This window comes from Cinclus cinclus, chromosome 3 (assembly GCF_963662255.1).
Source record: "Cinclus cinclus chromosome 3, bCinCin1.1, whole genome shotgun sequence".
Taxonomy (NCBI): domain Eukaryota; kingdom Metazoa; phylum Chordata; class Aves; order Passeriformes; family Cinclidae; genus Cinclus; species Cinclus cinclus.
Window position 1 is genome coordinate 75285381 of NC_085048.1, and position 13473 is coordinate 75298853.

The window sequence follows — 13473 nt, forward strand, 5'->3', positions numbered from 1 at the left end:
AGTATAGGAAATGAAATGGAACTGAGGGAGATAAATTTGCCTCATGCACATGCCTAATATATAGTGGACAACAAAAATGAAACAATGAAAAATTAACAAAATATATAGTGTTTGTCATAAAACTAAGAACAGACATCCACAAAAAGTAAATTTCCAAAGTAGACATATTCATTGAATATGGTTTAAGAATATATGTTTCTAGTGATAGTGAACTTTTCTCTGTAAATTTATAGACATACAGTATGAAGTTTTCTTGAACACCTCACATTCTCCTTTACACATTTTACAATTTTATAAGCTGCATTATAACTGTTTAACATATCTCTCCAACACTTACAGCAAAATAAGGTGCTTACAATTTGTATGTAATTGTCATAGGTTCTTAGCTCAACATTTTCATAATCTTTAATCAGTCAATAGCATATACAATGTATGAATAACCAGTACCTATCTTGGGTAGTGACTTTTATTTATACAAAAGAAATAATTTATAATGGTGATCTAGTTAATCTGCACTGTTTTGCTTTTCTTCAATGAATTTTATGTTGTTCAGAAAGTATATAGACTGTGTGAGCTAGGTCAGGACATCCATGGCTACACAAAATCAGATGATTGTGGAAAGCTACAAAGCCATTTTTTTAAAACAAATGCCTTAAGAAGCAAGTTCATAATTTTAGGGGATGACTCTTCCTGCTATTCATGTGAACATTTTATACCTCATCTTTGTGTTTTTCAAGGCAAAATCTGCTCCATATTTTCATATTGAAAGACAATAACTTCTCAATTTCTTTCTTAAATAAAAAATACACTTAAATCAATGCCATTTTTAACCTGAAATGTCATTAAAAATCAGAATTGATAAGAAAAATTAGTTGAAGAAATTATTCAGTATCTGAGACTCAGAGCAGAATGGTCACAGAATATGACTACTAGAAATTAAAACATCAAACACACATTGATTTTTATGTTGTCAATTCCATTTGTTTTGTCTCTTGCCAGAGAACTCTGCAATATTTAGGTAAAAGTAGGAAGGGTGATAACTAATGGCCAGAGAACAAGTCATCCATTAATTGGATAGGGCTCAGAAATCACCTTCAGGGTAGACAGAGAAAATTCATCAGTGCTATGTTTGTGGCACTGAACAAAACTTTCCGACAAAACAACAAGATACACTTTTAAAAAGACAGATGTTTTTGCTTGTACCTTAAAGTGGAACAAGTCCTGGCACTTCTAGATGGCAACTTTTGTAGCTAGGAAAAGCTCACCCTGCTTGAATATACCAAGTATAACAAGTCTTGGCTGTATTACCCACTTTCTAAAACACTTCCATCTTTAAGAAGAAAGGAATCTGCTTACCTGAAGTAGGAGGACCAATTTGGTTTTGTCCTACATGTCAATTTACCAATTTCCAAAGCTTACACCACCCTTGTGTCCTCTGGAGTCCATAGTAATATGAAATGTCTTTATCCAAGTACCTAGCAAATCATTGTCACATAGCAGCAGTCGACCTTTCTTTTCAATCTATGCACTTTTCAGGAGTTATAAATCAGTTGACTTTCAAGCTCGATGAGATGGCATATGCCCTGGTTTGAAGAACAGATGGAGGCTTGGGGGAAAATTGTTTCTGCAGGCTTACTACAAGCAGCACTGCTCCATAAAAGTGAACCATTCACACTAATTTCTCACATACATTATCCAGGCAGGGAGCACCAGCCCATTCACCAGAAAATCTTTCATCTAGCTTTCAGAGGTCATTTAGCAAATTTAAATTAAAGTTATGTCTGATACATGGCTGAGTTTTCATTCTATACACTTTCAAGAGATGGGAAATTACATCAAATAAAGAAATGGCTTTAATTGTGTATTCAGGGGAAAAGTAACATTAAATTAACTGCTACAACATTACTGTCTTCTAGAATCCTGGGAAAAGTTGCAACTATTAATTAGCCACAGAGAAGTCAATGAATGAAACATTTCTGCTGTGAGGAGTCAGGTAAACTGTCACTATTCTTTGCAAGGCTTTTTTAAACTCCATCTCAACACTAGTCCCCAGATTCACCATTGATGTTGTTAAAAGAAAGGAGATCTCACAAATTTATAGGAAAACCTTTACTTTAAGTAAAACATTATTCAGCTATTAAATAAACAGACACGGCATATTTTTAAAAAATATGCTACATTTTCTGAGCACAGAGAAAAGAGACATTTCATTAAATTAATAAATTATAAATGTGAAAGAAATAGAAAGGACTTGAGGACTGTAAAAAATCTAACTCCAGAAAGAATTACATTTTACAATCACATTACTTGTGAGCCGCAAGTGGTGAACCAGAGGGATTGCACTGAATAACCTCTAATACATAATGTGACATTCACTTGGTGTTTCACTATACTAGTAAAAACTATTTTTTTAAATACTAGTTTAAATGTACAAAATAAGACTAATCAATGAGAATGTTGATAACTACTGAAATAGTCACAATGATTTTTATGGTATTTCATAAAAATACAGCATTTTGCGGCAGGGTTTTGCAGTAGCATTTTGATAAGTCTTAATCTCTAACATCTCACATTTCTTCTAAGACCTGCACTATTATTAAGACATTTTTTCAGCAGAAAATCAAATCTAGAACAGTGCTTTTGAAAAGTAAGATTTGAATATGATAAATTTATTTGGAATTAGTGTTATTTGTGGAGGGATTAAATCAACACAGAGATTTCAAACTTGAGAAACCTATTGTTGCAATCCTTTCTGTGACTATATGTACCATGGAATGGAAACTGGAAGTACCCAAAATTAATCAACAACTTCAAAAATGTTTCCTTAATTGAAGGACATCAGCTTGGTACCCTATTTTAGTCTGTAAACAATTAAACTGAACAATGATTAAACTTAGCCATGCCACATAAAATGCTAGTCAATATCAATAGCGACTTTTGAAAAAATCCAACCACAAATGTATTGCATATAAAATTAACACACTGGTAAATATAAACATAATTAGATCAAAAGTAACACTGTCTTAGATTTAAGACAGAGATTTGAACTGGCAATAGTTAAAAAGGATGATTAAAAGTTCTGGAACTTCCATAACTTTCTGGAACTTGGAGACACTATCATAGAATCACAGAATGGTCTATATCGGAAGGGACCTTAAAGATCACCTGGTTCCAACCCCTTCACTGTAGGCAGGGACACCTTCCACCAGATCACACCACAGGTTGCTCAGTCTGGCCAAGAACAGTGCCAGGGATAGGGCAACAAGAAATTCTCTGGACAATCTGTTGCAGTGCCTCTCTGTCAGTTTAAAGCCATTCCCGCTTGTTGTGTCACTACATGCCCATTTAAAATCTTGCTCCATCTTTCTTGTAGGCTCCCTTCAGGTACTGAAAGGCTACAGTAAAGTCATCCTGAAACCACCTCTTTTCCAGGCTGAAGAATCCCAAATGTCATAGCCCTTATAATTTAGAGAGGGAAAGGCTGCTGGGCCATCCTGGCTAGACCATGCTTTTGACAAGAAAGGTTGGATCAGATGATCATTGAAGTCCACTTCAAACCTAGAACTGTATGATTCCATGATTCTATGATCCTGTGACAGCTGATCAAAAATGGGTTCCTGTGAGCATTATCAACTAAAAACTTAATAGATCAGAAGAAAATTTGTAATATCATAGGGAGAAGAAGGGGCAGGATTATGAATAAGATTTACATCTGGGAACAATGATCCCATCCTATTGCAGTCAATGGAAATTTTGTTGTTTTATTTGCTAGAAAATATTTAGCATTTATTCTCTCTTTGGCCCTATGATCTAGGGTCATTGAGTGAGTATATGTATAGCACTACATAACATTGCTCAAGAAATTTAAAGGAGTTTTCATTAAATGCAAACCAGATCATAGTCATTAATATGTGCCTATTTCTTAGTACTCTGAATTTAAAATACAAAACAAAAACAGCCTTGTCATGGAAATTTTTAACAATCTCTACGAAAAAGTCACATGCACATCAGCCAAAACCACTTTTGATAGTGATTAGATGGGTACTAATATCAAAACCATAAAGAATGATGAATGACATTTGTCTAAACTCGACTATTTCTGCAAAGTATTGGCTTGTGCTTGCTTCAGTAATACATAGTATACAAATTATTAATAACTTCCGACTTAAGATGAAGTAACTGTGCATTGCTATTTTTAGTTTAAGCTGAATACTTCTGTCTTGCTACCATGCTGCACAGTTTGCTGTATTACTGTCTTCATAGAAAACTGAGGGTTTTACTTTCCTTTAAAAAAAAGAAAAATTAGTATCCAAACTATTGGTTTAAACTACATCTGTCAATAAAATTGGGGAGTATTTTTTCCCCCACAGGCAGCATTTAAAATTTGCTTCTTCAAGACTTCTTTACATCAATTCATACTTGTAGTTTCTCTAAATTATAATGTATTATTTCTGGCTTAATAAATCCTTGCCTTTTCTTGAATCCACACTACAATTTTCTGTTATACCAAGACACTTGTATTGGAGACAGGCTTATAAAGGATCACTGGAATGATGTTTAAAAAGGAACCCTCTGGGAAAGATAAAAAGAGGTTAATTGCAGCAGAAAACTGAACTATTGCTTAAAACACTAATGAAGACATTAAATAAAATATAAACTAACACCACTCTGTGCTGTACCAATTGTGTCTATGCATGATACATGGCAATTACTCTTTCATACATAACATCTTTTACTAATATATTAAATACAATCTAACAAAAAGTGGATGCAGAAAAAATATGTCTCTATATGAAAATAAATTAAAAAAAACTATTAGATTTCACAGCAGTTTGTTCTCTTTGCTTTCAGATATTTGAGGCTGCAATTCCATGAACAGCTAAAGTAATCTAGCAGATCAACACTGCTAAAAACAACAGTTTTGAAATCCCTCAGCTCTCTCACATTTTTCACTGTACTTTGCTACTGTTTCTCCCTTCATCAACACTCAGCATTAGCACTCATGGACTGTCATATACTCAGAGTTTCCAGGACTATGAGCATGTTGCTTATAAAAAAAAGAACCACACCAACCTTCTTTTCCTGAGTTAGTGAGATAAAATTACTCAAAAAGGGCTCTGATAAATGCCAGTGTCAGTGTCTAGTATGCTTCAGAAATAGAAAGTAGAAGAGGTGAAACAAAGCTAAATCTCCCCCTTACATAGCAATAAACTTAAACCCCCTCAACTTCTTGAATTACATCTTGAATTTCACAAATTGAAAGATGACAGTATAATAATGGGGCCATTCCTTAGGGTAAATGAGCTCCATCTGATCACTTTTAATTTATTTGGAGATTTGAATTTTGGAAAGTGTTACCTGAGTTTACCTGATACTACATAGTGAATAACATACAGTGTTTATTCATCTGATTTAATAACAAAACAATGCTACAAAAATGAAAAATACTAAGACAATAATTGAAAGCTCTGCAAATGAAAACTTGTCTCCCCTCCAACTATATTGGTTGATATTAAAAAAGGTATTTTCTCTCCCTTAAAGCTTATCCCTCAAGCAAGCAAAAAACACTGCACTTCCAGGAAAAGAAAACAAAATTTAAAACCAAGTTATTTTGTAGAGAAAACCCCAAAACAAAGTCCAGCACCCAAGCCAACCAATCAAAACAAAACCAAAACCACCATTAAAAAAATAAACAAAACCTTTTTTTCTTACTGCTGGGTATAAGTACCAGCTTAATCATAGAAATTCATATTTCTATGTAAACCAGTATACAACATACTAATAAAAATTGTAGTTCTATGGAAAGTTCAACTTATTTGTACACCCTACTACTAAAAACAACTTTCACTATTAGGTGTAAGGAGAAAGTGTATGTACATTCCAAATTCATGATGTCCAAGGCAGTTACTTTCTTTCAGCCTAGTATTTAGTTCCTATCTCAAAGAAATAGTTTTGCTACCATAGCTCATACTAGCTCCTGAAAAAAACAAAAAAACCAAAGTGAGTACGAAAGATTAGAAGAGAAAGTGAAATGGTAGAAGTCATACCCTTAGTGAATACAGATACTCTGTGAAAAGAACCCCAGAGGATGGAAATCATATTCATGTTGACGTTTTGCTTAGAAAGTTTGAGTTTCTGAATTTGGCTTTCATTTCTCTGAAATTGCTACAATTCTTTTAAAGAATAGAAATTGTTTTTACCCCGGCACAATGACTTGCATAATTAACTCCACTTCCTAAAAAATAATTTTTCAAACATTCTGGTGACTTTCCACTTAATATAGAGAGACTGCATTTCAAACACATACTTTATGATTCAGAAATACTTTCTTGGTTTTATCAACTTTCTTAGTCAAAGGTTTAATTGCATTCTGACCTTTTTTAATTCAGTATCATATATTTAAAAATGGAAGTCCTTTTCAGACCTGAACTATGAGCTTTTATTATTCATAGCTTTGTATGAGATTGTGCAAAAGAATGTATTAATACATTTTGAAATCAAATTGCAATATACATAAGCTGAAAAAGAACTGTGGAATCCCACAAAAGTGGTCAAAAGACTTATAAATATTTTAGTACATTCTTTTGATATAAAGATAACTTTCAAATATTATCTAATTCTAAATGAACAATAATTTGTGTTCCCAAGTTTCATGTTTAATACAGACTAGAAATACTTTTTCAAACCATACCATTATTATCCATTTTTGCTTAGTGGAAAACATCACATGCTTCATATTTGGAAAGACCCTTGAATGTTTGTTCAATAACTCAACTGAAGTTGTTAATTCCCAGATCTTAAAAACTACTTTAAGAAAGAAACATAAAAATTAACTATTTGCAGAATTTTTAAGGCACTGGTATATATACACTTCTCTTTTTGATTACCAAGGAAGGATAAAAACAAAGGCTTCAAATTAGATATTAAAATGTTACAATGTTACATTGAGTGTATGTCATTTAGCAAAGAATTCACTGACTGCTAATACATCCACTGAACTGGGATGAAAAGTCTGGAATAAATTCTGAAATTAGTGCGTTAGTTTAATTGCAATCAAAGCCAGAAACCTGTGTAGGAAGTTACGTCTTGCTTTCACAGACATAATTAACAAGTCATTCGCTATATTCTCTTTTTCAAAATAACAAAAGCACAACTTCTTTCTAGATTAGAAAATAAACATTAGGAACCCCAAGACATTCAATGTCTTCTTCTTTCAGAAATAAATGTGATTATATCCTCTAGAACAACACGATTTTGTTTTGGCATTATCAGAGTTTTTTTGATTCTTTATTTTTTCCTCTGGATGGTATTCTTTAAAACCAGGTTAAATTTCCTGTTCTTGCATATATGTTGTAAATGTATATTATCTTTTCACATTTTTTCTTCCATTAGGTTGAAACAGATTGATTTGAACTTGGAACAGTAGTAACACTTACCAACCAGAACGACAGCTTTACAGATATATTTGATGAGATGCCAGTCTACACATAAAGACTTAGTCTGAAAATTCAACAAGAACACATATCTTCCTATAATCTAGAGAGACCTAATTTGCTTTGGACCCTTTTTTTAAAAAAAAAGGCAAACACCATGGTTTATCTGCATAGTTTAATCTTATTTCTGCTTAGGATTAATTTGGAGCAAAAATGCCTCTTTCTAAATTTAGCGCATTTTGGAAACTATTAAGCTGTGTAACAACAAAAAAGTGTTGTTATTTCATAAATAAATATTCAACACATGCAGTTACTCAGAAACAGTTCTATACAACTCCTGAAATTTAAATTTATATTTCATCTAGGTCTACAACCACAGTTATGTGTAGCCAGCCTTTACAGGTAATTAATCATGGGCTTAAAATTCCAGATATGGAGAACTGTATACCACAATATCAAGTGTCATTTGTATTATTTTTTTGGTACATATTAACCAAATACTATTCATGTATGTTAAAGCATTCCAGATTCTCCCTGGCTGAAAATGACTGTATTCTGTCCACAGAATTACAATATAAGGAACAAGTGTTCGAAGTGTTTAAAAAATAATTTACGTCTGACAATCACAGTTTTGATTCAGTAATTATAAAAACAAACAACAAAACAAATAAAATAAAGCTGTGCATTTTGCAGGAAAGAAAAAAATCCTGTAGTATTTTCCTCTGCCAGTAAAAAAATCGGGTCTAAGACCCTCCTGCATTTTCTCTCATGCACCACTTGATAGACAAACTAACAAGAGTGAAATGTACCGTGATATACACTATAACTAAACAGAGCAAAAAAAATGCTCTCAACATAAAACATTGATATTGCGTAATTACAGCAGGATTAAAATATCACTGTTATTGTTTCTTTCTTTTTTTTATCCTTTCATTTGATAATATTCATGCAAATAAATATACTTCAGCCAAGCTTTTATACATTTGCCTAGACACATTTGATTAGTAAATATCTTTTCAATTGTCATGATTTTAAGCACTATTGAGTAAACTCTATTGCTAAAAATTTAACATCTTTAATTAGATATACAATTAAGTAGGATGAACTGATCAAAATTAGCCATTAGATGTCTTTTGGGTAGTGCAACTATGTCCTTAAAACAAGTGAAAAATACAGACCTTAGTTTATCTGTACCTTTAAGTATTAGCTAACTATGCATTCTAACCTTTCTGCAGCTGTGGACAGCATCTAAGACTTCAGGAGGTATCTAATGCAAAGTTTTAGCTAGAAAATACCAGTTCGCCTGTTTCATGTACTTAAACTGCAAAATAATCTATGACAGTGGCATGTCAAACTAAAAAATAGCCTCAAGTAACTCTACTACCTCAGTGCTGTTTTCTTGCGTGCCTGCCTGCCACAGAACTCAGTCAGGATTGATTTGTGTGATAAATTGAGTAGCATGGAATAAGGGAAATATTAAAATGAAAATGCACTAATATAGGAATGGAATAGTCCACTACTGTGCTGCTTACTTGCATTAATGCTGAAGTTCTGATTTTTTTTCAAAAGAAAGGATTAGCAGAATAGCAAAAATAACTCTTGCATGAGAGCTCAGTCCTACATTGCACTAGCTAAAAGCCAGTCTTTTACTACAGTAGGTGGACATTAGGTCTAGAAGACTGCAAAGTGTATTATAAAAAAAATACATGCTGGATCTTTGACTAGAGACTCTGCTCAAAGCAGTATGTTTGCAAACAATTAAAACTGTCAGATATGGGAATCAAACACTTACTTTAGCATGCATCTGTGGTTGGAAGGACGGCAGAGAAGTTAGCAAGCTGGAAGTGACCCATAAGGATCATCAAATACAACTCCCTTCTCCTCACAGGACTACCTAAGTCTAAATCATATGACTAAGAGCTTTGTCCAGAAACTAACAAGCTTTGCGCTGTGACCACTTCCCTGGGGAATCTGTTCCAGTGACCAACCACCCTCTCAATGAAAAACCTTTTGCTAATGTCCCATCTGAACTTCTTATGCAGCTTCATTTCATTTCTTGATGTCCTAAGTCAACTAAGCAGTCACTAGCATCATCTAGTGGAATGCCAGTCCAGTAGTATTTCTGTACCTCTCCGTTTGATTTTGAGAAATTACAAATTACAAAGCCTCAAGATGAAAACTAAATTGTGCAGATTGTTTTGCAGTGGCTTGAAAATCACCTTTAGGTCTTACCTGGTGATGAAAGATCACAGTGCAGGCTTAAGTTGTAAGCCTGTGAGTTTCTAGTGTTGTCTAAAGTCCAATTGCACTGGAATCTCGTGTCAATTATGGGTAAAGTCTTTTGGGATAGAGATTCCCTTTGCTGCAAAAACTTTTAATTGTCCCCTGTGCTGATTCAAAACTGCTTTAGACAATCAAATAGTAGCACAAATCTTTCTTCTGTATTTCAATAAGCAAAAGAGCTACCATACAAATTCATTTACTATCAAATATTGTACTACTTACCGCAGTACAGAGACAATCCTGTTTGCTTCATTACAAGAAGAATCAGTTGTAAGATTGCAAAATCCCTCCTTTTAGTGTTGACTTAATATAGCTTTACATTTAAATTTGGTATCATGTTTTTGACATGATCGATTTAAAACATTCTACAATTCTGACGCATTTTGCTCATGCATATCATGTCCATTTTCTGTAACTAACATTGCTTCCAGCAAAATCTTATTCTAGTCCAATAAATGAGACAAAAAATAAAGTAATTCATGATAACCAAAATAATTAAATAGTAGGAGCAGGTTAAAGATCAGCATTCATTTTGAAAATTAAATTTAAAAGTCTGCAGTAGTTACTTAGAAGATTGGCAAGTTTTACAAATAACGTCACCAAGCATTTTAGAGAGAAACACAGCCGCATTAGAATGGAGTCATTAGGCAATACATTTATTTTGAAGCCAATTAACCTTTTGTCAGAGAAATGTCGGAGCTGTAATGGTTTCAGCAGTGGAGGTCAGCCTGTAACAGAGGCACGTATGACAGCGATTACGCTGTCTGACATATGCTGGAGACTGAGAGTACAGCCGTGGAATGAGAATCTGCCTTCGTTTGTATTCTGCTCTGCATTTTCAGGGAGCAGACAATCTTGACCTATCCATTTAGGTAATTAAAGCTTCTATTTGGAAGTGTCCTGCAGGAAGGTGAAATCTGGGGGAGATAAATGGCTGCTGCTCACTGTATCCAGCCACTTCCATCATTTGATGGACTGCCTGAAACAGGCTGCATTGCCAAGTCCTCATAAAAATAGAGATGAATTGGGCAGGAGACAATTCTCTAAGGCAAAGCAACTCTGTCATCTTCCTTTTTGCAGCATATAATTTAATTGTTAGCCAAGGCAGACAGCTGACTCAGGGGCCTTTCTCTAATGACTTTCCCACCATCTTCCATTTGCTAAGAAATTATTTCAGTGTATTTACTTGCAAGCTAACTTTGTCTGACAATGAGAGATGTCACTTCAATAAGCTCAGCTGGTTGTCACAGCTGTGCCAGGACTTACCTTCCAGGCAATTTTGTTTCCTGCACACTCATGCTGAACAGCAATTGGAAAGTCTCCTCTGTCATAAAACTTGCGAAAAGCTGTGCGTTTTGCTGGTCTTTCTTTTACTGATCCTGCAGGTGGGGGCCCTCTTACCTTAAAGAGAAAAAAGAAAACAAACAAAACAAAAAAACCCCACAGTTCAGTGGTAACATATTTTTAGAAGAAGCCTAAAGCCCGGCTTAAAATAGACATAAAAGAAGACTAATACTGATCTCCCAAATTATAATTTGCTTTCTTCTTTACATGCTACATTTCACTTCTTTGAAAGTACACTTTGGTAATGATCTACAGGTTTTGTTAACTGCCTTTTTTTTGCCATTTTCAGATTGTCCCATGAAAATTGGCTATATTTTAAAGTAGATATTTCTATTACCACAGTATTCTTAAGCAAAAAGAAAACACCAAGAAGGTAGTAACATTATGTAGTAGAAGTTGTTGGAAAATTAAGTATTTCTTCTTTTTCTCTTTCTTTCTAGAAGTAATTTGACTTGATTTCCAACTAATATTACTGTTCACACCTTCCACTGTCTTACCCTAGTCATTAGGTAATGAGATTATGTAATCTTTTTTAGCATATCCCTTCCCAAAATGCTATGGATTTGGCTTTCATATGACTTCCAGTCCTTCAGTATTGATGGCTGAAGCACTGAAAAGAATGAAGGTCTTTTGCTCAGACCTCTCTTCTCTGCCTGTGAGGAAATTTGATTTAGCTCCACTTAGTTCCTTATCTGGGCTATTGATGGTTTAGCATATAGCATAGTCTGAATGACAGTCAAATTCCAAAATGCTTATGCTGGAACCTTTTCCTCAGACAAACATGGTAGTAACAGCAACTAACAATTGGCACTAAGATAATAGAATTTCAAGTACTTAAAAGAAATCTATTGTCTAAGATAATTAACAAACCTAATCTCAAATGCTAAGAGAGTCTAAGAGAGCTAAACTAATCTCAAATGTCCTTGACAACTGATTCTTCACTCTGAAACTCCATTTGCTGTGCATCTGGGATAAGAACTTCCTACAATTCTTTGCATGTTTCTTTTGTTAAAAATGCTAGAATGTGTCATTAAAGAAAAAAACAAAAAACAAAAAAGGTACATAAACCATAGCCAGTATTTTTTTCTATTGTTCTATTTGCCTTCAGTGACCCTTTCATTAGTTTCTAGCGGTACAGACATTCAGCTTTCCAGTGAACAGAATGCAAAATTTTAACATCCTCTTTTTCATTTGGACTATTCTGTAGTTTAACTCTGCTAACTACAGATCTAAATTTGACTTGGCACTTTTTTCCCCCCAAAGTGTTTTCACATATTTTCCACTGGCCCAGGTAGTGTCCACTACTGGTATGCCTACATTGTACTTTTCTACAAATTGCTTCAACTAGGGCTACTACACTGTGACCTATTGTTGCATATTGCTGTCCTTGATAGACCATGTCCAGAGAAAAGAGATTGGATATGCACAGCTGTAACTTTGCTCAGTAAACACATCTGCAACAGTTGAGAGTAATACTCCAAAAAAGCATTTCTAAACGATGTAAATAAACCTTCACTTGCTGTTCTGCAGAGTAACAATTTGTTCTATGCTGCTGTTCTATGCTCTATAAGTATTTTCACTTGTTTCTTTGTGGGACGCTTTTGTTTCTTTTCTCTTTGAGGCAAGTCTCAGAGTCACCTGAGAAAAGCACCTCTGTTCTTTTGTATATTTTTCACAAAGAGGTCTTTCATACATCCTTTAAAACATTATTTTCTGTACAATATCAGAGGTACCTGTTCGATTTTAATTTAAATTATCGATAAAGAATATGTTGTCTTGATTACATGGCATACAATCTGAATTATTTCAAGATAATTCACCATAATTAGATGTAGCTAATGCAATCTCAAATTACATCTTCTCTGATACCAGACATTCTCTTCTTCCCAACTCACATTAGTAAATTTGCTATGAGCCTTTTTCTACTGTACTTTATAAATTTTCTAGAGACCATGTTTATGTAAATAAAATTTCTTCCTATTCTTTATCCAGGAACAAAGATACTAGAAGGACTTAAAGTATGTTGGCATCAAACCCCTTCATTGTGCATTGTCCTTAGATGAAGACTTAGAAGTTCCATCTTAATTAGCATATCTGCTCTGATCTGCCATCTCAAAAAAACAGGTATGGTAGAATCAAAAAAGGTTCAGAAGAGGATAATGACTGAAGGTATGGAATGGCTTTCAAAAGAACAGAATAAAGTGAGAAAATTATTCATATGGAAGAATAAAATAAAGAACTATAAAATCATGACATTGTGGAAAAGGTGATAAGGGCAGATTTTCCACTATCTCCTTCAGTAAAAGCATGGGACATTAAAAAAATCTAGTCAGTAAGAAGTTTGGAACAAACAAAAGTAGGTATGTATTCATGCAGCAAATGGTGGATTTATAGAACTCCTGGCCAAAAGTCA

At 33.9% G+C, this 13473-nt stretch overlaps 1 protein-coding gene across 1 annotated transcript in view; it reads right to left on the reverse strand.

Moving 5' to 3' along the window:
• Positions 1–13473, reverse strand: part of PACRG (parkin coregulated) — a 210571-nt gene that overhangs the window by 154566 nt on the left and 42532 nt on the right. Inside the window, exon 4 of the mRNA XM_062489173.1 lies at positions 10983–11117. Coding sequence (XP_062345157.1) covers positions 10983–11117 — 135 coding nt within the window. The remainder of the gene's footprint in view (positions 1–10982; positions 11118–13473) is intronic.